We start from the raw sequence: 24,114 nt of genomic DNA, 5'->3' as shown, positions 1-24,114 counted from the left end.
ACCCCGGACAACTTGTCGTTGCAATAGCCAAAATAGGGTTCTTGAAGCGACTAGTCCCGTGGCTGGGACAATCCATCCGAAGGACGACCCAATTACCTCCCAGAATGGCGTGTGAAGCTGCACCGCAAAACAGTGCGGTCTCCGCAGCTGCTCCAACCAAGAAACTACAAGGTAGACAATTCTATGAGAGCATTGGTAGCCCCAAGTACATTGTAGCTCCGATGGTAGATCGGTCTGAGTTTGTGAGTCCTCTTTCTCATATTAAATAGTCTGTCCGCTAATTACTGACAATCCATCTCTCTTCAGGCATGGCGCATGCTTTCTCGGTCCTTTTTGCCCCCGGACGAACAAAAAGATCTGCTCGCATATTCCCCCATGTACCATGCCCGACTTTTTAAGGAGCAAGCGAGGGTGCGATCTGGACACTTTCAGCCAACCCGTGGATCGGCTGGTGATGCGACGAAGAAGAAGGACGAACTGTTCCTCGACGGAAACCCAGCGTTTGACCGGCCCCTCGTCGTACAATTCTGCGCAAACGACCCGAACGAGTTTTTAGAGGCAGCAAGACACGTTGCGCCCTTTTGCGACGCCGTGGATCTGAATCTGGGATGTCCACAAGGAATCGCTCGCAAAGGTCACTACGGTGCCTTCCTTCAAGAAGACTGGGACTTGATCTACAAGCTGATCAATAAATTGCACACCGAGCTCGATGTACCAGTAACTGCGAAGTTTCGCATCCAAGAGACCAAGGAGAAAACCCTTGAATATGCCAAGATGATACTCTCCGCAGGCGCAAACATCATCACAGTCCACGGGCGCAGACGAGAGCAGAAGGGCCACGAAACAGGCGTCGCAGACTGGACTTACATTCGCTATTTACGTGATAACTTACCGCCTGATACTGTGATCTTCGCCAATGGAAATATTCTCAACCATGACGATATCGAGACGTGTCTCAAAGAGACGGGCGCAGACGGTGTAATGAGCGCCGAAGGAAATCTTTCCGACCCAACTATATTCAGCAGACCGCCAGCGCCTGGCACTGGAACTCGAGACTACTGGCGGGATCGCCACGGCAAGGGTGGCTACAGAATCGATGCGATCCTCCGACGATACCTCGACATCATTTACAAATATGTTCTAGAGCAGCCCGTGCCTGAGAGGAAACCTCTTTTCCTCCCGTCAGACCCAGTGGATGAGAAGGAAAAATTTAATGAAAACGCCGAAGATTGCGAGAACGACGGTCCCCCGAAAAAGAAACAAAAGAGAGAAAAGACTAAGCGGCCAAACTCTGCCAGTCTGGGTGTCATGCAAGGCCACCTTTTCCAAGTCCTTAGACCCATGGTCGCTACTCACACCAATGTGCGCGATGCCCTTGCTCGGTCGAGACCTGGTGACATGCCTGCTTTTGAGAATGTCTTGAGACTCGTGGAGCAGGCCATCAAGGATGGACTGAAGGAATACGATGAGTCTCCGGAGAAGTTTGAGAAGTCCCACGATCCTACTTTAACTGGATCCAAAGCTACCATTGCAGAATATGGACGCCCGTGGTGGGTCTGCCAGCCGCATGTTCGACTCTTACCAGAAGAAGCTATGGAAACTGGAGCTTTGCAACAGAAGGGAGGTGCGAAAAACCAGAAAGATGGGAAGGTAGAGGCCAAGAAAGAGGCAGGGAAAGAATCTTTAGATGCCAAGACTCCTGTCTCTGAGGGAACCTCCACTCCTGCTGACGGTGAGACTGATACCTCGACAACCTTGACTCCTGATCGTCTTGTCAGTGGCTGAAAGCAATTGGCCCGTCATCGATGAAGACATAGAACATACCCCGGAAGCATGTATACATAGTTCCTTTTGGGACAATCCATTTGCATGGAGTTTAGCGAAATATTACTGAAACTGGTTCATTACATACCAGTCACTAAATTAGTATTGATCTTAGTATATTGAAACAACCTGGGCACTGCTAAGTTCAATGTTATATCTTTCAGTCGGGATTCTGGAAATGTCTAGTTATTCTTCTCGTCTTTCCGGGGTACTATACAGTGCTCGAGCCGGAGATATCTTCTACCCTTTTGACCTACATCTAAACCAGAAGCCCCAATAAAATGAGAAGCCAGCCATCCATGAGATATTTGCTATCGATTCCAGAGGCCTAGTATAACAAATTAGAGGCAATATTGAATAGGTAGAGCCAGGCAGAATACTTACCTCAGCTAAAAAGGCAGCCTGTCCAATCCCCATCCGTTTTCCCATCCAAGTAAGACACGTTTCAAAATACTCGCGCATGTCTAGCGGCAATATCTCCAGGCGAGAAGCAGCGTGTATGGCGTGCATAATCAATAAACCACCCGCAGGGCGTCCAGGGTTCGTGATCTTGGTATGCTTATGTCTGTCTTTTAGAAAGATCTGTAAGTCCTCTGACAAATGATATGGGAGAGATGCGATCATGTCTTCTGCCATATGAAATGCCGTCTGTTGATCGGGTTCACTGTACGAGTCATCGCTGGGCATAGTCGGAAGCCTTGCCATCAAATTTTTAAGAATGCAAAGGGCAATGCGAGAAATATTCCATAGGGTGGCAACATATAGGTCGATGTACATGTCCACCCGCCCAGGATAGTAGCCTGCCCCTGGGTTTATGGAGGGTGGTACACCCGAGTCTATTGTGACAGGTTTGAATTCTTCTTTTTGAGATTTTTGCCAGTCTTCAAGCTCACGGTCGAGGATTATTAATTCTGGCTTGATGTCGAGGGCCAGATCAAAGATATCCTGTGCATTGGGTACTCCTGCGAAGAATGCCTCCATTCGCTTCCACATGGGAGAGAACTTGATCAAGATATTCAATAACCAACGGTCGATTCCGATCTCAACTCGTGGAGAAGGAATCCCAATTTTCTATAACGTTAGAACTAGCATCATGGCTCGCAAAAAGAAGAAACTCACTTGCCTGCTACCCAGGAGAAGCGGATGCCCAGTCAAGACAGTCTGTAAAACCCGCGAGTAATTATTATCAATCTGCAAAATCGCAGCTACGCCTGCAGCATGCGCCGTATGGTGACCTGGATTATTTTCTTCAGAAATAATCATCTATCAATCGTTAGAGAGTTTTCATTTAACATGGATTTATCGAGTCAAATACCTGATATAAGCCCAGCAGCACTGCGATGGTCAAATTTTCTTTACTATTGGCCGCTGGTGTTTGTATGCGAAGAGCTAAGTGCCGGAGCAGATTCTGATGAAGTATTTCGGCCTGATAGATCAAGAACTTTCGGTGTAGTTTTATTCCATGGCTAGCAAAGGCTGCAGCCCTGCATGCGTCTGCGACAGGGGAGTCTAGCCCCAGGTTTCGAACCATAGGCTCTAATCCAGACAAAAATCCACCGGATAGGGAGGAGTGAGAAGTGGGTATGCAGTAGTCATAGAAAAAGGCCTGTAAAGCGAACTTTCTCATCTCTTCATGAGTGACCTCCTTGGGTGGGCCATCTTGATAAAGCAATCCGTTTTTCGGATCTATTTCGCGAGTTGGTAAACTGCATTTTCTTGCTGTTGGGACAGATTTCGGCTGCGGCTGACTCTGATTATTGGTGTTTGTCAGATGGGGGCGGAAGATAAGATTTCCGCTATTTTCATAGCCACGGCATGTACGACCGGCCTTGAGGCATCTCAAGCAAGACTAAATGCATGATCGTGATAGTCAGTATCTTATATTGTGGTGTGTCCGGGCCGTTCTCAACCGGGAGTAGAACAATGTGCCTCAAGGAGCTGTAACTAGCACATACTGGGCGATTCTCATCACACTATCGATGTGAATCCGCATTAGCCGTATTCATCGCATCTATCACCCAGGTACTACTAGCGGTAGTGTGGAGTGGAATAATCCTCCTGCCAGTGAGTGGGGAATGAATTTAAAGGTTTCTATTGCTTCATACCTTTTTCCTTCTCTCCTTGCATGTCTCACATCCCCTAGAGGGGCCGTGGTAAACCATAGTGCCGGTTATTACCAAGGCATTAAATGTATCTTACCCGAGGAAACAGGACCGAGACGGAGAATCGGACATAGCGCTGCTGCAAATGGCAGGATGGAGACCAGCGGAAGTTGAGGTGCGCTCAACGCTAACTCGATGGGGCTGATTTGGGGGCCGGAGTGATCGCCCCGGGCCCGGTAAAGTGGGGATTAGTTATTAGTTCTTAGAAATGATAAATTAAGCTGTATATGTAGTTGATTGGTGCTGTCCAAAACTCACTATAGTGGTTTCTAAGCATTTTAATGTTATTAGTAATGTCCTCAAAGTCTTCTCAAACGCAGTGTCTTCCATGTGCACCAATAGATGAATTGAATACAATGCTATTGGTCCCGAACTCCGACCGTATAGGTACATGATAGCGACTTATGCAATACAGTCGGCTTTCTCATGCCAATGAACCAAATAAATACTTCCGGTTATATTATGACCTTACAAATTTGCTTGCTTCATTCCATTTGTTATTCATTTTTGTTATTTGATGCCATAATCTTGGGTTCTTGATGTAGACATCTCCATTAATCCCAAAACGGTTAGCCTTGCGCTAGGCCGAACTGTCACTATGAACTAACCCCATTTGGTTAGCCTTGCGCTGTGTTTGTATGAGCGGCTCCAATAACTCCATCTTCGCCGGGCATAAGCTCGTGAATCGGACCTAAAGTTGGAGATTGTGTGCTCGGAGATAATTTATTGTGTTTATCCTAAGTTGCTCCATGGAAATAGAGCTCACGTGTATAGAAACTTTCCAAAGGTATATATAGAGAGCATAGAGCCCTCCAAGAATCATATATTCAACAACTTCAAGTTCTTCAATCTCAGTTACCAACAACCAATTGAAACTATCACAACTTATTCAAGTTTTTCCGAATACAGCCTATCTTCAAAATTTGAACCACCAAAGTTTGATCTCGCATCTTTCCACCAAATATTTCACAATGACTACCAACTCTGCTGCGTGGATCCTCGAGCCCAAAGCTCACCCGTTCGTGGTTAAGGAAGCACCGACATATACTCCCGAAGCCAACGAAATTCTTGTCAAAAATCATGCACTGGCCATTGCCCCTGTAGATGGTGGTATTCAAACCAGGGCTTGGTTCCCCATCACCTACCCAGCAATCCTTGGCCAAGATGTTGCAGGCGAAGTTGTCGCTATTGGCCCCAATGTCACCAGGTTCAAGATCGGCGATCGAGTTATTGGTCATGGAGCGGGATTTGCTACAAAGAGCATTCGGGACTTCGCTTTCCAAAACTATACCGTTATCCTGACCAACATGGCCAGTGAGCTCCCGGATAATATCTCATACGAAGAGGGCTGTGTTGTTCCTCTCGGCCTCTCGACTGCTTCTTGTGGTCTTTTTCAGGATGATCACCTGGGTCTTCAACTCCCAACAGAGCCCCGTGGTGTCAACAGTGGAGTAGTTCTCGTTTGGGGTGGTGCTAGCAGCGTGGGAAGCAATGCTATTCAGCTCGTCGTCTCTGCAGGATATGAGGTTTTCACCACCGCATCACCGAAGAATTTTGAAATAGTCAAGAAACTCGGTGCTAGCCAGGTTTTTGATTACAATAGCCCTACTGTTGTTCAGGAAATTACCGCGGCACTTCAGGGCAAGACTCTGGCTGGTGCTTTGGACTGCATTGGCTTCGTTGCTACCCCTATGACTGTTGAGGTTGTTCGCAAGTCTGAGGGAAATAAATTCGTGTCTACTGTTAAGCCTGGCTTCGAGTCTCCTGAGGGTATCACTGTCAAGCACATCTTTGGTACCACTCTCAAGGATAATCATGTCGGTAAGGCCATTTATGAGGACTTCCTACCCAAGGCGCTCAAGGTTGGCACTTTCACCCCTGCACCGAGTCCTTTGATTGCTGGACATGGATTGGAGAGTATTCAGGGTGCTGTTGATCTACAGGCTAAAGGAACATCCGCTCAGAAGATTATTGTTACTCTGTAAGCTTGAAAGGATAAAGGTGATTGTTACCTCATTTGCAAGGCAGTTGTTTTGTGAAACCCTATTTTCTGTTACTGGTCGAGTTTGCTTTCTTTATGTATTTTCTTTTTTGAGTATTGAAATCATCTGGAGCATGGAAACTGAATTTTGACACAACTATTGAAAAAGAAAAGGAAAAGGAAAATGCTTAATGTATTCAGAACTAGAGTCTTGATACAGTCTGGCCTAGGATCGCCTTTCATGACAGCAACAGAGGGATTCTCTTTCAATCCTCAGCCTCACAATACGGATAATAGCAAATTTCTAAAACTACGCGTAATGCTTCTTTGTAAATTCCAAGACAATTCCAAGATGCCAAGTTGGAGGCTCAGAGCTTCTAGAAGGCCCCCTACCCGCCAACTACCACCAATGGCAAAACTAAATGGCAGTGGCTTCGCAATCTTTTGGTACGACATAGCCATTCATAATTACAAACGAACTCTTTATTTCCAGCAATAGCAACCCAGTTTTACGTAGGAGCAAAGATCACGTAGCTAAAATCACGTGTCGGATATGTTATACGAAATGGTGCCTTGCCGAAAGATACCCCCGCTCAGCTAAACAGTAAGCTCGATCGCACATCTTCAATCGGAACTCAGCTGCAAGGTAAGAAGCCAAGTCATCAGATTTATACATAGGCGATCAGCTTCATATTAAATATGAATCAAGGTTGACGGCAACCTTCAGGGCCTCAGTTTCAGGGATCTTATCACCGCTATATCAAGTCCTTATCTCGTTTAAAGCCGCATCTGCCAAAACCCACAGAGACTCTGCTCAGCGCATCGTCAAAAAATAATGCTCATTCACACGATACCTCATTCGTTGGATCTTTGATTGTCCAGGATAGCGCTGGTGGCAGACTCAGCCCGGTGAATCGCTACGGTGTTCCTGGCCCTAAGCTTATACTGGAACGAGAAATGTTGTCGGCACGTTCCAAATCAAACGATAGATGAATCATAATCGCCGAGGATGTGCAAGCTGAAGGAATATTATATCTGGGTCAAACTTTCTATGTTGACCCAATAGCTTTTGAACAATATCTGAACGGAGTTGTTACTTTTCAATCTCAGAGCTCGAAATTCATTGTCTTCGACTACCCGGAGACGTACCAGAGTAATGGGGCTCTTTCCGGGATTCGTGAAGATGAACCCATCGACGCGCCTCAAAATGGCCAGCTTGGTCATTTGTTGCGTTTGTGGATGGATACTTACGCCTACTTTCAGAGAATAGCTTGGATATTAGGGCCTAATGGTTTGTTTGGAAATGGAAACTCTTCAAAACTGTACTGATATTAGAAATAGATTCTCAAATTATTCTGGTGGACACCATACCAACAGTGAAGCGCCGAGCAACCCACCATTTGAGTCGAGAATTTGGCACATTTGAAGACTTCTTAGAGTTTGGTGAAGTTATTAAGCTTCCTGGGTAATCTGGAGATAGCTGTTATCATATCATTCACTCGAACCTTCTAAATAAATATGCCAGTGCCAGTACAAGTGTTCCAAATGTACGCAGGCAAGTCGCTGAAACAATCATCTTTTTCCCGTCTATGAAGTGGAAAGTCATGCTCCAACGCGTCCAAGAAATATTTCCGAGGCAAGAGCACCCATATCAGGAGATCTGGACTTGATTGAAGAAGTTTTGCAGCGAAAACATGATTTCGAGAAATTGCATCGCACGATTACTGTTGTCATAGATTCCGTGAAAAGCATCATACTGGATACAGACGAAGAACTTCCAGCACTCAGCCAAATGCGTGAATATGAGAAACTTCTAGAGGGATGGGCTGAACAACTGGGAAAAGTATCAGAGTCCATGCTTGGTATGCTCGCCATTTCAGAAAGCCGAAGAGCTTCAGGCCAAGCGGTGCAATCGCAGAATCTTCAGATTCTAGCTTTTGTATTCATTCCTATATCTACCGTGGCTTCTGTATTCGGTATGAATACATTGGAAGTGAATGAATCGAAGCCGAAAATGTGGCAATTTGCCGTGGCTGCGATCGGATCTAAAATTCTGGCAGCGCTTATCGCTTGGCTGTATCATTATCACGACTCGATTTCTGTCATCAAGCTTCTTAATGCGATTAAACGCCCGGACTCATCTATTTATCAGTCGAGTGCATCGATGCTATTTCCTATAAATAATCAGACCGAGGAACCCACGCAATATGGTTCTCCCCAGTTTCCGGTGCGCCCTCAGCGAGTTTCACAAGAGCATATAAGCGATTTCTCGCTTGAGAGTGGGCCTGGGAATTTATCGGGAGCTTCTGGTGAGGAAAACTTGCCATTGGACGAGTTCTTCGTCGATCACACGGGACTTCAGAATCAATCGTGTGCGGTGATGTAGGTTGGCTATCGGGTGAAAGATACCTTTCGCACTTCCAAGGTTGAAGGACCATGTTTTTTATGTACTATTGAGCCCTCTGAGATACAGGACAGGCTATACACGATATAAATTCTATCAAGATTCTATTAAACGGATTTCCTATCATAATATATGTTCTGATAATAGCAATTCATTGATCTAGAGTTTTTTGAGAGGGTATAAGTAGGACTTGAAAGAGCACATCTGTAATCTGTAGTTTTTAATATACCCAGGTGGTAGACAAACAAGATATAGTCGTTCGTAAAGTAATCACATGGACTCTAAAGTAGTGACATGGATCCTAAAGTAATAACTTGGACCCAAAAGTAATGACAAGAACCTAAAAGCAATGGCAGTGACACAGTATGGCAATGGGAAATGACGTGGAGTGTCGTTAGCGCTTGTGTTGACACCACGGTCGCCTTAAGGGCCGAGACCAGGGCAACTCTCGGGAACCTGCATTTTAAATACACCCACCTGGATGCGCTAATAGAAACACCGCGTCGCGCTCAATCAACGACTTTCCGTCTAGAAACCAAATTACCTCGTGACTTTTTTTTTCTTTTTATTGTGGGCGATTGGATGCGAGATACCCCTGAACAAAGAACGTTCGGCCCCAGGAGGCTTATGGCCCATGACTCATATCATCAGCCCCAAACAAAGAGGCCTCCACCCCATTGACTCATTCTGCAAGGCTAGAGTCAGAGCCGGACAACCCCACGATGTTTTTACAGAATATCATACGAAAAATGGATCGCTGAGCGCCTAGCCAAGACATTTGTTTCGGAGTCATCTAGGATTGTGAAGATGGTCGGTCGGCAAGGCAAAGCTAGATGCGATGGGCGCAGCTTATAAGCTTGATGGTTCCAGCTAACATGGCATTCAATAATCCAAAAACCCATTCAGACATTTCAATTTCGGATCATGGCTTCTCCTCTTCCCTCCAACGATACCAGCTGCGCTGAGAATGCGCATGAAGGCCTGAATCAGAGTCCTCGATCTCGATCGGGCAGTCCATCGATGCAGCATAGCGAGTTTCAGCGCGAGCAGTCCTATTCACCCCCGCTAGAAGGGAAGTCTGGAGAAAACAGACTACGGCCCGCAGCAGGTATCTTATCTCTCTCTCTCTTTCTCTTTCTCTGATACGCATTTAGACATGGGGAACCGGCATAGTAATTCTTTTTGTGGCAGACGTCATCAACCGCATCATTTGGGACGAGAGCTTCAGTCCGGATGACTATATGATTGTATTCTTGGATAGATTTGAGGGCGAGCTAGAGGTCTCCTTTGATGGCTGGAAGAAAGAATCTACACATGAGGAATTTATTCCACAGCATCGTGTACTTTATATCAAGCATGTGAATGGGGATGTTGTGTGGGATCGGCGCAGGCGGATTGACACGATATTTAGCAGTGGGAATTCGGCATTCAGTGAACTGGCATTTTTGAATTAATGTGTACAAATACATATCTTTCAAGTGTCATAAACCAACAATGATATACCCTTTATGCCCAACTTGAAGTGCCTCTTTATTGTATGCGCCCAGTGGACTTGGGAAACTGAGAGAAACGCGCCTTCCGCATTGAAGAAGCGTGATGCCCCATTTCTTTGTTGATCGCTTTTTCTTTTTTCTTTCTCTTCAATCACCGAGTCACCTTCTTCAATTAGACTTAATTTTGACCTTGCTCTACAATGGAACCTTCCAAGCAGAAGAAGCCTTCGCTGCCTCGGCTGGCCACGAATCTTCCGGCGGAGTCGCAGTCGTCGCCTTCCCTGCCGCTTCAACGGAGACGATCCCAAGAGCTCAACGTGAAGCCCAGGCCTGAGCGACCGATCACTTTACCATCTCCATTCCCAGGGCGAGAGGAAAACATTGTTCCTGCTGTGCGTTATACCCCCGAGACGAAGGGCTTGTATATGGAGGAGGACTTCGGCGACCCGGCGATCATTAAGAAAAAGACACAATACTATCGCGATGCCTTCGCCACACGCAGTTCACATAACTCGCCCCAGGAGAGGGTTACACAGGACTCGGTCGTTGTGGTTGAATTGAAAACAAACTATAAAGTATGTCAACTTCAGGACCAAACGCGTCAGTTGCTAATTCGCGCTGTAGCCAAAAAATCAACAACAGAAACTTGTATCCGATCTGATCCTTCGATTGGCCGAGATCTATCAACGTCCAGAGAGTTGCATCATGCTTACTATTGAACAAGACGCGGGAGTCTTCTTCGGCAGCACTTCTGAACGATCGTATCTAATAAAGGTCTACGCTCTACCGTCATTCGTCGCACCATTAACAAACCTCCGCAATACAAACTTAATCCAGGTGGCTATGGTGGAACTTTTGGATATTCCAATCAGCCGAGGAGTTATCGTCTACATTCCAGTACCGGATGAAAATTTCGCGACAAATGGTGTTACTGCCAGGGGTGAGATCTCTCGACTAGAACAACGTGACGAAGAGGACAGCCCGGGTATCATCGAATCTATCTCCCGCTCGATGTCTCGTCGTTTGAAAACCAGCAGCGGCAATAGTGTGCCAATATCATTGCCATCTACCGTGGGAACTGCGACTACCTCTCCATCGATGAAGACCGAGATTCACCATTCACCCATCAATTTGCCAGGTTTACCAGAATCCCCGGGAGAAGAAAAAGAAAGGGGACGCAGGCTTCGGAAGCGCATGTCTTTGCGCAGTATTGTTCGTCGTCGGCTTAATGAGATCAAGCCGAATCGAGAGAAGGATGAAAAAGAAAAGGCGAAGGAGAGTACGAAGAGTGGAAAGGAGAGAGAAGATGATCAGGGGAAATCCAAGCAGGGGGACACTCAAGTGAAGGCGGAGGAGCAAAACCCTCAGGAGACGAAGGGTCAGTAGATGGGTGGTTTTAGGCTATAACTCAGCCCTTATGGTTTTATCATTCCAGAACATTAGTTTCTATTAGACTCTCAATTCATGTTAAAATCCACGACTCACTGAACATGAGGGATCCCTACTAGAGTATTTAATCCTAAGCTGCACCCTTTCTCTCTCTTCTTCCTTTTACTATTCTCTCCCACCATCTTCCTCCACTCTCATCGTCCACCAACAATCCTCACGCACCAATTATCACTACTCATCGCCTTCACCCTCCATCATTTATCATTTATCATCAACTAGCCCACTAAGCGATGGCCATGTCTCAACCAGCAAACCAAAGCGAACAAGCTGAGCTCGACTCAGCGAAGTTAGAGATATCTTCCAGTGCCCCAATCAAGCGAGAAATAGAAGGCGATCTCTTTGACGCACCCAGCGGATCTGTTCTGATGCGTAAGTAAATAACAAATCCTCTCATCAAAAACACCATCTTGACTAACAGTCTTCCAGATGCCTGCAGCGCCCAGGGCGTATGGGGAAAAGGCATTGCCCTCGAGTTCAAAAGAACCGTGAGTATCTTTCCACCACCACCCACACTTTCACCCACTAACATCATTTCAAGTACCCTGCAGCATTCCAGATATACAAAACCTACTGCATGGAGCAACTGAGCAATCCGGGAACTCACGATATCCCCAACAAAGTTGGCAATCGTCCTCCGCGTTTGTATGCTCGCTATCCTGTTGGTACGACTTTAATCATTCCACCACAAGATGAGGATCAAAATAGAGGTCGCCCAGCACATTGGATTGCCTGCATGTTTACCTCGTATGACTATGGAAGGCGAATCGATAGCCCACAAACCATCAGAATCCATACCGCTGCTGCTTTGGATGATTTGAAGATCCAGCTTGAAATGATGCTGTCCGAGGATCAGAGTCAGAGTCAGGGTGCTGAATGTCCTAAGGAGCTTTACTCGTGTCGATTCAATTCGGGTCTGTTCCACATTCCTTGGGCGATGACAAGGTTCACACTTGAGAGAGCGCGCCTCCCGTTGCCTTTGACTGTGGTCTATCCGCCGAATAATTGAGGGTTGAGGGGTCATTGGGTAAGCATTGGGTAACAAGATGATATTCAATCATATTGCTTTGAAGTTTTGGGAGGTTGAGAGTTTGAGATTTAGGGGATTGCCATTTATGGGTCTGAGATTTGAGGATTTGAGGTATTGAGATGTTGAGGATTTACGGAGAGCTCAGCTACCACGTAGCCTAACCAACCTCTACGCTATTGCGATATACCAATTCCTTTCTATTAACATCCAAAAAAGCCCCAACGAAGCTGTAATAAATGGAGAAACCGCCTCACGAGCTCCAACAGTTCTCCACACAAAGACCTCGCCCCCATATAGAAAGAGGACACCCAAGAAAGTTACAATAGTCAAATCATAGAGTGGACCGTTGTGGATACTATAAGCGGCAAATAGTCGAATGAGAGATGTATACAAGTTCTTCACGGCGTATACATGTGCAGTCAGCGCATGCTTTGGTGGTGCCGATCGGCCCGAAAAAGCTTTTAGGGATGAAATGGGCCATAAGTAGCTCACGATACTGTGGATGATGGCTGCGCTTCCGGCCTGGAATTTGTGTCAGCGATTAATCTGCGGGTAAATGCTTTTTGAGATAGTGGATACTCACGTATAGGAGGAAGTAGGGCAGAAATCCATGTTCTACTGATGGTAATATGGACATTTTTTCTGTCTTTTTTTTTCTTTCTGGAAGGACTTGAGAAACTTGAAGATCTTTCGATGGGGGGAAGTTGAGATCCGGCAAAGATCGGAAGATTACCACTAGCTTACTCGAGTTAGTACGCAGCATCGCAGTTGGTACTTGAAAGGAATAATTGGGGGCGAGATATCTAGTGACATTGTGACAATACTTTGTGTCTTGAAATAATCATGGACTTTGAATGACTTTGCTCATGATTTTCTGGCCCGATTACCCCGCCATAGCGTATGTACGCGATGTTTTAGTGCATTGCGTCTGCGCATGACCCGTTGACGTGACCAAAAGACAGGACGATCGACACGGTTTTGGGTGAAATCATGGCTTTAGTGAGAATTTCTTTGGTATAAATTAATTCCATGTCAATTAAACTGACAACCTCAAGTGCTTAATTGCTATCATCATCTTGCACGGTGAAGAAAACGACATGCACTTACCAGCTGACAAGATTCAAAGAGCCTTGCTCACTACCAGCTCAGTGATAAAAGTTCCTTTGTCGACTACAGCTCCCAGTGACGCCATTCAAGCCCCAGATAACTATGTGGGGTTTGGATTTGAGACAGCATTCATTAACGACTATGCAAACACATTCACCCTGAATCTACTCAACTCAGTAGGCAAGCGACTTGGAACCGTTCCAACTATTCGAATCGGCGGTACCTCTGGGGATAGAGTGACATTTGACGAAAGCCAGGAAGAGATCAAGGTTTGTATTGAAGGAGACTGCCCTATTGGATCAGCTGCGAGTTACATACTCGGTCCGAGCTACTTCGATGGATTCAAATATTTTGAAGATTTCGGGATTACGTTCCAGGCACCTTTGGGTGCCGATCTAAATGTCTCGAATGCTGAAATTTACGTATCACGAGCTTACGAGCAAGTGAAGGATCTGGTGGCGATTGCAATTGGAAACGAGCCAGATTTGTATTCTACTCAATATGGTGTTGACTATAAACTTGGTCAATATGTCAATGACTCGCAAACTATTATTACGCATGTTTCGGAGACTTTGGGATTTGATGAAGGAGATCGTGTGTTTGAGGTTCTTGACTTTGCGTCTAACAAGCCTTCGTTTGATTTGTGAGTATTCCCTGATTCTAAAATACTAATCAATCTTCACGAATCGTCATTCTCTAACAGGTATCTAGAATTAATGTGTTTGAAGACAATTTGTATAACTCGACCAACGTGAAACTTGCAGCCTGGCATTGGTATCAACTCTCAACAGATTATACCACTTCAGAGGAGCTACAGACTTACCTAATGAATCACACTGCAATCACCACACACTTCGAACCTCTGAAATCACAAATTGCTTATTTAAAAAAGAATGATTCCAGTATCTCATTCGTTTTAAGTGAGACTGGATCTGGAACCCAGAGTTCAATCGAAATTCAAGGTGGCTTTGGTGCTGCTTTGTGGTGCATCGATTTCCAACTCTACAGCTTATCCCAGGGTGTATCTCGTGTGGATGCAACGCATCGTCCAGCAGCATTTCATAGCTATTGGGTACCAGATGACTCTGCCGGAACCATAAATCCCGGCCCACAAGTTCGTGCGGTATGGTATGCTTTACCATTCATCGCAGACTTTCTTGGACAAAGTCCTGGCAAGGTCAGTGAGATCGACTTGCAATCGGATACGCTAGCCGCGTATGCAATCTACAATTCATCTTCGAATGATGTTTCGAGGCTCGCTATTATCAATCTCCAGACCTGGGTTAATGGAGATGGGAGTGGATCTTCTCGTGGGTCGGAAAATGTCTCTGTGCCGGTTCCGTCTGGTGTTTCTTCTGTTTATGTGAGGCGTCTTCAATCTGCTGCGGGTGCGTTTGCAATGGGATTTGATTACGCGGGCCCAGCGGAAAATGTTACCTGGGCTGGAGAGCAGTGGAGCTATTCTATTGATCAAGGGAAGGGGCATCGTGTGGAAGGAGTATCTGAGAAGGAGACATATTCAGTTTCGGATGGGGTATTCGAAATTCAGATCCAGGATAGTGAAGCTTTGTCTATTGAGTTTTGAGAAAGTCATGACTGTGTTGCACTGAGGAATACCTACTCAAGCATATTAACCTGATACGGAACTAGATATCGGCCACAATATTGTTAATTACAACCCGAGCCAGCCTTCACCTTAGCACTATCCGTTGCAAGGTTTTTGTTTCTCTTGCTCTTCTTTCCCAGTCAATAAAACGAGCGGCATCGGGAAAGAAGCGGGAGACGCAGGCTCATGTGGGCCATACTTCAGCCTCCGCCACGGAGCGGCCCTTCGTGTGGGGCTAATCGCTGGCATTCAAGATCTTATAGCCGTATGCTATTGAATGTTTATATTTAGCTTGAGTCTATGTCTCCTTTTCGCCTCCAGAATTGAAATGATATGATGGCTTTTCCCAGATCTCTGCGTCGGTTGCGCCCGCACGCTTGCCCTTTCTATTTACCTTTCTTTATCTCTTTAGCTTCATATGCGCCGAGTACAACCTGTCCGACTTCATATTCATACACACTTTTGCATGGATGAATTATAAAACCTTCATGAAAAGAGCTCGGTCGGCTTCATTCCCAGATATTCTCAATTTCAGTAATTGCATGGGTATTACAACGTTGCCATAACCATTTAGACTCCTTGATGGCGAAGTAGAGCCTGTTTTTAGACAATCGCTTCTAGAATATCCTGACATCTAGGTGATATCGTATAGCTCCAATTTAAATGCGACATTGGGAATTAAAGATGCAACGCTGTCAAAAACAACGAAAGTATAGTTCATCACTCACTAGCACCATCATTACGTTGTCTCAATAATTCAAGTTGTTTTCGTGTTGCCACCTATCGCACGAAACCACGGATCTTTCTACTGTAAGTATAATCAGACATTAATTTATCGCACTAGAGCTTGAATCTCTAAAATCCATATATATATATTACACAATAGGTTTTTGGATTTACGGGTCATGTAACTATAGAGTGGTATAGGTAGGCTTGCAGGGAATCTTAAAACTAACTTCAAGGTTTAGAAGTACTACGGAAGTAACCAATTTCGTAGAGGAAAGCTTCAAGGAGCCTTTGAAGTGGTCACTGCGTTTAGAGTATTAACAGTATATAATGACGGCCATAATCCATTATTTTATCACATCAATCAGTGGTATCTGTATTCATCTCAAGCTTCAGGACATCATATATCCTCTCACAGAGGAATTACTACAACTTCAAATTGAAGGGTGTCACACCAGCCCCCATACATATTCTTAGTATGAAACTTACTATTATCTTTTCGGCTATCTGCACCTTTCTAGGTGGAGTATATGCAAGCTTCTTGGATGTTGAAGAATCAAACGTGTATTGCGCCACCATTGCTAAGATTTGTTCTGATCTCGACAATGCCAGCGCTTATTTCAGCCATCTAAAATCTTCGGATAGGGTGGTTAGTATTACCAATAAGTTTGCCTCATAGTACTCAAAAGTTTCTAATAGTTCACACCAGACACCTCCTACTCAGTTGGCTTTGGAGCTAATTGAAGGCTTAGATCATATGCAATTTTTTATGAAGGATGTATCTTCCATGGATCTTACTTCATATCCGCAGTTGAAACCACTTAAATTGATCATTCCTGCAATTCAGAACGGATTGCAGGACCAAGCCGCAACATTGGAGAAACAACTTGCAAGAGGTGAAGTTGATGATGGAATTCGGTCTAGAATCGATTCCATTTCGAAAGGTCTGGCGCAGGCGACCAGTAAGCTCAATGATGGTAATTGGGCAGCGCCCTGTGACTTGAATGAGCATGTGAAGCTTGGTTTTTTGACCAGCTATTTCTGTAGTCTTGCCATTGCTCTTCAGATCTTTATTGGAGTTCTCAACTTATTCAACCTTTTGAGTTCTGTCATAGCTGTTCTTCAACTGATATGCATCCTCCGTCCATAGGGTATTAGAATAGCTCATACCACGGTACTATTCGCGAATGGCCAGATAAATACTCAGTGTGTTATCTATGTGACTTTTGTTCGTTGGTCCATTGGGCTTCACTTATGCTTTTGTCAAGTTTACTACCGATTGTCCTTGTACGCAAGGATATAGGGCCCGGGCGCTATTCTCCAGTACGGGAATACTGTAAGCTCTTGGGGATGGTTTAAAACCACGCTCCTTCTTGAAAGTACCAATGTAGTAGTCGAATAACTTTGTTTCTCTATTTCTTTTTTTTAAAAAAAGAAAAATTGTAAAAGAAGAAAACTTGAAATAAACTCGCATAGCTGAGCCTCGAATATCACCTGACACCGCGTGGCCGGAGCGCGACTCGCGTCGACGATTCCATCTCCACTCTCTTATCGACAATCTGAATTAGACACACCAGATACCCAAACACGCAGAATCATGGCCGGTGAACCCCAACAAAAGCGTCGCAGGTTACCCTTCAAGCCACCGAGCCGCACTTCCAGTGCAGGTCCATCTGCGGGCGCATCAACAACGAGCAAAGGCAAAGGCAAAGCCAGAGAAACCCCCGCTCAATCTACCTCTTCAAAGCCGCCATCAGCACCGGTCGAGACATCAACATCCAAAGCTAAAGGGAAACGTCCCAGTAGTGACTATGCCCATGCTTTACCTGCCACCCCGTCTGACTTTGGATCCGACTCCGAATCCGAGACATCGGACCGCGACGTCGAGCGCCCCATCTCCGAAGAGCCCGATTACATTCTAGCTGAAATTATCAACCGGACACCACAGGAGAACATTGCGTTGGGAACTCCACAAATTAATCCTAAATTAATGACTGCGATTTTTCACCACTTTTTGAAAAATGATAAGACTCGCATTTCGAAAGATGCTGATGCCATGATGGCGAAGTACATGGATCTCTTTGTAAGAGAGGCTATTGCCCGTGGGAAGCTTGAGAGGGATTTGGTCAATGAGAGTAAAGGGAGATCTGGCTCTGGTGATAATTTTATTGAGGTATGTATCCTATATCCTACGGGTCTCTCTCTTTCAAGATTCTTGCTAATCATGTTCCCTCCCAAATAGGTTGAAGACCTTGAGACATTGGCCCCATGGCTTATTATGGATTTCTAAATACGTGCACACGCCGATACAGGACACATTTATGAAACACTCGGAGTTCCATGGCGTTTTGTTCTTCGATTCTCCTTTGTTGATTCGGTCATTTGTCATGATTTGAGATACCGGAATGCCTTCAGCAATAAGATATATCCAACTCATTGAATATACGTGACTCGTAGCATGGTAATGTCCCGGGGGCTGCGGTAAGCCGGTGGTACCCCTGACGAATGATCCTCCACATAAGGTGGAACCGCATCGAATCCGTTGGCATTATGAAGCATTGCTACATCATGGTTGACTCGTCGTGATACCCATGTATTAGCTGGATATGCTGTTTTCTTCTTGCTGAATTGAGCGACGACCACTGGAAGCTGGTTGTGTTCGAGAAGATGGCCAAGCTTCACATTGTAGTCTGTATGTGCAATATCGAACACTATGAAGACGCGTGTTCGCCACTGTTGTACTGCGACCAATCTTGTATCAAGTGGAAGTACTGGGTCGATACTTGAAATTGCTTTCTTCTTCAAAAGCCGGATCGCCGGCAAGAGAAGATCTTGTGGCGATTCTCGGGCTTTGGTGATCAACGAGCTTCGCTCTGAGACGATAACGAGTAACCGAAGTGGTCTCTGGTGTTCCATCATCATGCAAGACTGTTTAAATGGATGTGTTAATACTGGTTTATGAAGATCTTCCAAGGTCGCTCGTGATATAGACGATGTAATGGCAAAGAACATCTATCCATAATGCGATTGCTGTTGTTATATGTTTCTTTAGTATTGGCCTCTAGCCAGCAAATCTCTGGGACCTGCAGATGCCAAGGCACCTCAGCATTTGGACTGGGCGTAAAATTGTCGGTGTATCTGCATATTTCGACATGAGCCATGGCAATCGATCCACTTGTGATCCCAGTTGTTTTAACATCGGACACACGATGTGGATGTTTTGGCTGAGTTGTCAATTGTTCCAAGATACTAAGGCCGCACAGAGCCCAAAGAAAGGAATGAAAGATCCTTGCAAAATGAGGCGAAACATTCGTCTTTAAAACAGTACTGGGTCATCGTGCCAATCCAGACTGCTTTGGTACATGTTGGAGCTCCGATGGAATGTGGCAGTTGGGGTCGCACATAGCCCAACGCGATAAGCCCAAGGCGGTCTGTTGTCTCCGCCGCATCGCGTCTTTTCTTTCTACCAACGCGTCCCTTTCAGAACGAACGAACCCCAGTTTCACCATGAATGATGCGACGACTTCCCTGCTCACGGAGCACTTCAGCTACACCCCGTTGGTGAGTTGCGCAGGTCTTGCATTGCGCCCCCCGCCCTGGTTCCGACCGAGGCGCAAACCCCCTTGCGAAACCCGCCCGCTAACTTGGCCATCTAGTCGCTGATTGATGACATGATCAATTCGATCAACAATCTGATCTACCAGGCAATTTCAAGTCTTGAGTCGGGTTTACTCGCAACTCCGCCTGAGCGCCTGGGTTTTTCGCACGCTGCCAATGGCCCCACCATTGCCGATACAGATGATGATGGCAACATTGTGTACCCGGAGGCAAAGTTGGAGCTTGAGAATGGGTTACACCAGTTAGAGACGCTTCTTGAGGCAAACGTGGATAAGGCATTCGATAAATTTGAGATTTACGTGCTTCGAAATATCCTAACCGTGCCCGAGGACCTACTCTCTTATGTGCGACTGAAGCATTATGAGGTAAGTATTGGTTCATCTTATACCGCGACGAGACTAACAGTTTCGCAACGTAGGGACTCTCGTTCACCCAATCGCCGGATACACCCACTCCTGAATCCATTGCCGCCCAGCGAAAAAAGCTACTCGAGACGAGGAAACTGAACCGGTCGTTGAAAGATGAATGCGCGCGAAACGCAGCTGTGATTTCTCAATTGAACGGAATCCTCTCGACAGTCAAGAAGACTACAGATGATGGTGGAGATGAGAAATCCAAGACAACGCCACCAGTTGATTTATCTTTCTTGACATCAAGCCCTGCTGCGAAACAACTTCGCGTTGGCGTTGATACAGGATCAAACACCAAACACATGCCCCTCACCACCAATACAACCTTCATCCTTACTCAACTACCTGCACTACAGGCAACGCTCCAGAGTCTACGGCCTAAGCTGGCCTCGTTACCAGGCTCTGTCACTGAGATGGAATTCAAGTCCAAGAGAGATGAGCGGAAAGAATACATCGAAAGTCGGATCAGATTACATCTCGAGCGGGCTGGTCAGCTTGCATTAGGTGATGACGGGAACCCCGTTGTTGCTGGTCGCCGCATTGATATATCTGAGGCCCATGCACTAGAAAGTGTGGCCAAGATGCTTGCGCTAAGAAAGTCTACATAAAGTGGAGGTTGATCGGGTTCTGTGATGGAACTTGTTTTGATTTTCTTTTCGTCGCAACCAGGCTGAGGCTACTGGGTTTCTATGAAGACCAGGAAACGGTCCATGTGTCCTGGGTCTTGCGGAATGGGACGACATCAATCTTATCCGACTGCAGAATCTCTACGATCTTCTCACCCTTCTTATCGAGGGTGATGAACTCCTTCTGTTCCTCGCCAATTTCATAGAACGCGCGACCAAACTTGCTCATGAAACCCTCTACGATCTCCGGGGTGATATCCTCATCCTTGAGGACTCCATTCTCAACGGCCTGCTCGAAGGAGTCAAGGACGACTTGAGTGGTGTAAGGCTGAGTGAAAACACCAGCAGCAATCTTCTCGCCGCCACGCTTGGAGGCCGCAGGGTGTGGTGCGCTGTCTGAGCCGAAGAAGAACTTGGGGTTGCCAGAGGCAGCGGCCCGAAGAAGGGCATCCCGATCAGCAGGTGTCTTTGCGACAGGCTTGCAGAAGCAGAATGGATCACCAGCCCAGTTGTCCACGATAATGGACAGATGATGAGCGGTGATAGTACCAGCCACTGTGGGTCCGCACTTCTTGACGGCCTCAATGGCGGCAGCTGTGGTGCAGTGCTCCAGGATAATACGGAGTTTGGGGAACTTGGCGTGTAGATCAAGGAGAGTGGGCAGGAAGCGCTCTTCAGCTGAAAGCACAGTTACATCACCCTTGGAAGGGACTTCTCCGTGCAGGTTCAGAATGAGACCCTGGCGCTCCATTTCAGCGAACACAGGGTAGAATCCCACATAGTCGATCACGCCGGAGCTCGAGTTGGTGGTCACACCGGCGGGGTAACTCTTGACGCCCGTGATTCCACGCTTCTTAGCCTCAATTATGGTCTCGGGTGTGATTGTCTCATGCAGGTATAGGGACATGAGGTAGTTTACATTGGGCTCAATTGCCTGTAAACTCTTCTTATACTCGAGGGCGCGGTCGACGGTTGTGATTGGGGGTACCAAGTTCGGCTTTATAACACTGTTAGATAGACAAGAAACGAGATTGAATTCACTGATTCGTTTTTCTACTCACCATAACAAAGACAGTATTCACACCACCTTGACGGATGGTAGGAGTGACCAATTCCATCATCGGCCCATCGCGCAGGTGGACTAGGGTTATGATCAGCTTTACGCTTTTCCATTTCCCGAAAATTAGTCTGACGTACCATGGAAGTCGGCGGAGGCAGGTAGCCTGATTCCGCGCAGCTTAGACAAAGGCATTATGAGTTTATTTAAGTCTCAATTGAATGTTCAGTAGAGGAAAATTGAATCCACGTCAACTTTGCCCCGCCAAATTTTCTGTGTTTCTGCCGGGCGGTGGATCTCCCCGACCTTCCCCGCGATCCAAACATTGCGATCCATACAAATGAGGCTTATAGTCCTCAGCAGTCATTTGATCTTATATATTGAACAAGCCCGAACACTGTGGGAAACCGGGGCAGAGCCTTTTTCAATTTTGACAGCTTTGAATGATCATCGATATTTCAGGTAGCCGGAGAATAGACAGCCCTTTCCGTCGCGGGTGCGGTTCCGACGTCCCAATTCTCTGCGAATGCAATCCAGCTTACTAGCTGTCAGAGACAATTCTTTATGAAAGATGATCGGCTTATCTAGATTTACAAATTTCTTCAGGAATACCTTTGATTTACGACGTATTCAGGTCTGCAGGAACATCAAGGGCCCCTTAGTGGGTCTGAACACCCATGTAACCGCTGAGGTCCTCAAAACAAACCTGGGCGCTTACCCATCACCCTATCAAATGCCAAGCTCCAACTTCTTACACAAAGGGGTCGCTGGGTCGCAAATAATTGGCTATGGCTCTTAATACCTATACCTAATTTTAACCTTACAACACGCCTCCTGCTAATCTGTTACTGCCAAGTCTGCAGGCGCCCATCCTCAAGCTAGGACCTCCATGAACTACGCTCCGAATCCATAAGCCCCAAGTTTGTGGTACCTGCAGTTAGGGTCCTGGGTGTCTAAGTTTTGTCAGTGCTGAAATTATAGTTCTTGGCGGGCTTATTTGGTTGGATATCCCTGCTGAAGAACCTATCCAGCATAATGGATACGCGCCCGGGTCAACTTTGGCCTTTGTGATGAAATAGCGCTCGCCTAAATGGCATTCAGAAACAGAAGATATTATTATAATCGGTCGGAGTCCTTGTGCTACATATTGAGCGTTAATCCCTCGGTTTTTAGGTTGTTTCGGAGACCTGAGGTACATATTCGTTTTCCTCGCTGCCATTCTTTCCACCGTGATCCCGGTGTTTCATTCTCAACCACTACCTCCGCGAGGTTCTATGTTCTTTCATTATACTGATTAATTGGGATCCTTGCCGGCAAGGTACATGCCTCTAATCACATTACATTAAATCTTATATTCCTTCCTTTTCGATATCAATCCTGCAACATGAGCTCGAGTTCTTCCACTGTTGGCTCTAACGCCTTCTCTTCTGATATGGACGAATCGAATTTTTTGAAAAGAGACCGCGTTTTGCGTTGGACTCAAATCGGTCTTTCAAGCCTGATCGCTGTTACTGCCGTGGTCATCATTCCCTGTGAAGCCGTTCCATTCCATCATTACAAGACAACAGCCAAATGGGCCACTGCAGGCTTAGTCCTATGGCCGCAAAACTTTGACACTCGACCTACTGTTGCTGCTATTTCTTGCGGCGTTGTCATTGCCGTTTTGAATATTTTATACGTTGTTGCCGCTCTTCTGCCTTCGGTAAGTACTCTTTCTTACTTCTCTTTCTAACCATGGATTCGACAAAACTGACAACTATCGTGTCCCAGCCCCATTCCCGTATTAGACTTCTCAATGCCTCGTCTGCGCTCTCCGCATTAGCCGGTTTTATCACTGCTTTAGTGGGCGTTCTGTTCATTATCTACCGCCCATCCTCGAAGTATCCGACCGGCTTCACCAAGAACGAAACCCTATCTAGCTGGACATGCAAATGGGATAAGAGCAGCACAGCTCCAATCCACTTTGGACGCGACTGCCATGCCACCCATGCAGGCTTCGCCCTGCTCTGTCTAGTGCTGGCCTTGGAAATTTGCATGGGTATCGCATCCGCTGTGGGAACCTGGCTTCAAAGAGATGTTGGCCGTAGGCGCGAGGAACAGGCTCAGCTCGAAAAATTGGAGATCGCAACGAAGCAGGTGTACCGAAATTAAGAATCGGGTATTTTTATGTGCACATGCCCGATATGTATTTCAAGGCGTTAGATGTGATGAGTTGTTATTTCGTTTGAGTTGAAGAATTTTGAGTTTCCAGTGTGATTATTAGCGAACTGAGTTGGGGCTAACTGTGCGGTATCATCATGTTTGTGCATAAGCTTTATTGAATGAAACAAATTTAAAACAGGGGCTGGTGCCCGGAGCCAATCTTGCCTCTTCCTTGAGTTTACTTACCGATATGATGACCTATAGACTGGACTCGCTGAAAGTATGGCCACGAAATTGTACAAGCAAACCTCGTGTTATTTTCCCACAGTCCTATTTCTCTCCATTCCCATCAGCATAGCGATAGACATAGAACTTTAGTTAGAAAAGAAAGATTTCTCAACCTTTGACTTCAAACCTAAAGTCTACTATCCATAGCGAGCGATTTGCCTAAGTGGCTTTTGCTAGAGCGACTTGAAAGCCCG

General features: G+C 46.1%; 14 protein-coding genes across 14 annotated transcripts; 11 read left to right on the top strand and 3 right to left on the bottom strand.

Annotated features, from left to right (window-relative positions):
- Window positions 1–104: 104 nt before the first annotated feature.
- Window positions 105–1,785, top strand: N7478_012219 (tRNA-dihydrouridine synthase family protein; the record flags this gene model as incomplete). The annotated part of the gene is made up of 2 exons (XM_056928433.1): window positions 105–242; window positions 307–1,785. 2 exons carry the CDS (start codon window positions 105–107, stop codon window positions 1,783–1,785), a joined length of 1,617 nt encoding a protein of 538 aa, XP_056772991.1.
- A 298-nt stretch (window positions 1,786–2,083) lies between these two features.
- Window positions 2,084–3,451, bottom strand: N7478_012218 (uncharacterized protein; the record flags this gene model as incomplete). The annotated part of the gene is made up of 4 exons (XM_056928432.1): window positions 2,084–2,152; window positions 2,209–2,895; window positions 2,944–3,087; window positions 3,140–3,451. 4 exons carry the CDS (start codon window positions 3,449–3,451, stop codon window positions 2,084–2,086), a joined length of 1,212 nt encoding a protein of 403 aa, XP_056772990.1.
- A 1,506-nt stretch (window positions 3,452–4,957) lies between these two features.
- On the top strand, window positions 4,958–5,971 carry N7478_012217 (zinc-binding alcohol dehydrogenase family protein; the record flags this gene model as incomplete). The annotated part of the gene is made up of 1 exon (XM_056928431.1): window positions 4,958–5,971. One exon carries the CDS (start codon window positions 4,958–4,960, stop codon window positions 5,969–5,971), a length of 1,014 nt encoding a protein of 337 aa, XP_056772989.1.
- Window positions 5,972–7,759: 1,788 nt separating this feature from the next.
- On the top strand, window positions 7,760–8,353 carry N7478_012216 (uncharacterized protein; the record flags this gene model as incomplete). Its single annotated transcript, XM_056928430.1, has 1 exon — window positions 7,760–8,353. One exon carries the CDS (start codon window positions 7,760–7,762, stop codon window positions 8,351–8,353), a length of 594 nt encoding a protein of 197 aa, XP_056772988.1.
- A 942-nt stretch (window positions 8,354–9,295) lies between these two features.
- On the top strand, window positions 9,296–9,825 carry N7478_012215 (DUF504 domain-containing protein; the record flags this gene model as incomplete). The annotated part of the gene is made up of 2 exons (XM_056928429.1): window positions 9,296–9,479; window positions 9,563–9,825. The coding sequence occupies 2 exons, from the start codon at window positions 9,296–9,298 to the stop codon at window positions 9,823–9,825; spliced, it is 447 nt and encodes a 148-aa protein (XP_056772987.1).
- Window positions 9,826–10,064: 239 nt separating this feature from the next.
- N7478_012214 (MIF domain protein) lies at window positions 10,065–11,250 on the top strand (the record flags this gene model as incomplete). Its single annotated transcript, XM_056928428.1, has 2 exons — window positions 10,065–10,439; window positions 10,489–11,250. 2 exons carry the CDS (start codon window positions 10,065–10,067, stop codon window positions 11,248–11,250), a joined length of 1,137 nt encoding a protein of 378 aa, XP_056772986.1.
- A 293-nt stretch (window positions 11,251–11,543) lies between these two features.
- N7478_012213 (uncharacterized protein) lies at window positions 11,544–12,319 on the top strand (the record flags this gene model as incomplete). Its single annotated transcript, XM_056928427.1, has 3 exons — window positions 11,544–11,682; window positions 11,740–11,798; window positions 11,852–12,319. The coding sequence occupies 3 exons, from the start codon at window positions 11,544–11,546 to the stop codon at window positions 12,317–12,319; spliced, it is 666 nt and encodes a 221-aa protein (XP_056772985.1).
- Window positions 12,320–13,437: 1,118 nt separating this feature from the next.
- N7478_012212 (glycosyl hydrolase family 79 C-terminal domain-containing protein) lies at window positions 13,438–15,032 on the top strand (the record flags this gene model as incomplete). Its single annotated transcript, XM_056928426.1, has 2 exons — window positions 13,438–14,090; window positions 14,159–15,032. 2 exons carry the CDS (start codon window positions 13,438–13,440, stop codon window positions 15,030–15,032), a joined length of 1,527 nt encoding a protein of 508 aa, XP_056772984.1.
- A 1,225-nt stretch (window positions 15,033–16,257) lies between these two features.
- Window positions 16,258–16,929, top strand: N7478_012211 (uncharacterized protein; the record flags this gene model as incomplete). The annotated part of the gene is made up of 2 exons (XM_056928425.1): window positions 16,258–16,428; window positions 16,489–16,929. 2 exons carry the CDS (start codon window positions 16,258–16,260, stop codon window positions 16,927–16,929), a joined length of 612 nt encoding a protein of 203 aa, XP_056772983.1.
- A 447-nt stretch (window positions 16,930–17,376) lies between these two features.
- On the top strand, window positions 17,377–18,069 carry N7478_012210 (uncharacterized protein; the record flags this gene model as incomplete). The annotated part of the gene is made up of 2 exons (XM_056928424.1): window positions 17,377–17,952; window positions 18,022–18,069. The coding sequence occupies 2 exons, from the start codon at window positions 17,377–17,379 to the stop codon at window positions 18,067–18,069; spliced, it is 624 nt and encodes a 207-aa protein (XP_056772982.1).
- Window positions 18,070–18,212: 143 nt separating this feature from the next.
- N7478_012209 (uncharacterized protein) lies at window positions 18,213–18,698 on the bottom strand (the record flags this gene model as incomplete). Its single annotated transcript, XM_056928423.1, has 1 exon — window positions 18,213–18,698. The coding sequence occupies one exon, from the start codon at window positions 18,696–18,698 to the stop codon at window positions 18,213–18,215; it is 486 nt and encodes a 161-aa protein (XP_056772981.1).
- A 588-nt stretch (window positions 18,699–19,286) lies between these two features.
- On the top strand, window positions 19,287–20,415 carry N7478_012208 (MIND complex subunit MTW1; the record flags this gene model as incomplete). Its single annotated transcript, XM_056928422.1, has 3 exons — window positions 19,287–19,340; window positions 19,436–19,762; window positions 19,816–20,415. 3 exons carry the CDS (start codon window positions 19,287–19,289, stop codon window positions 20,413–20,415), a joined length of 981 nt encoding a protein of 326 aa, XP_056772980.1.
- A 79-nt stretch (window positions 20,416–20,494) lies between these two features.
- On the bottom strand, window positions 20,495–21,685 carry N7478_012207 (dihydroorotase; the record flags this gene model as incomplete). Its single annotated transcript, XM_056928421.1, has 3 exons — window positions 20,495–21,430; window positions 21,495–21,574; window positions 21,631–21,685. The coding sequence occupies 3 exons, from the start codon at window positions 21,683–21,685 to the stop codon at window positions 20,495–20,497; spliced, it is 1,071 nt and encodes a 356-aa protein (XP_056772979.1).
- Window positions 21,686–22,874: 1,189 nt separating this feature from the next.
- N7478_012206 (uncharacterized protein) lies at window positions 22,875–23,641 on the top strand (the record flags this gene model as incomplete). The annotated part of the gene is made up of 2 exons (XM_056928420.1): window positions 22,875–23,192; window positions 23,261–23,641. The coding sequence occupies 2 exons, from the start codon at window positions 22,875–22,877 to the stop codon at window positions 23,639–23,641; spliced, it is 699 nt and encodes a 232-aa protein (XP_056772978.1).
- Window positions 23,642–24,114: the final 473 nt, after the last annotated feature.

The sequence above is a fragment of the Penicillium angulare genome (genome assembly GCF_028827245.1).
Source record: "Penicillium angulare strain IBT 27051 chromosome Unknown utg000011l_segment0_segment0, whole genome shotgun sequence".
Classification (NCBI taxonomy): Eukaryota; Fungi; Ascomycota; class Eurotiomycetes; order Eurotiales; family Aspergillaceae; genus Penicillium; species Penicillium angulare.
This window is presented reverse-complemented; position numbering and strand designations above follow the sequence as displayed.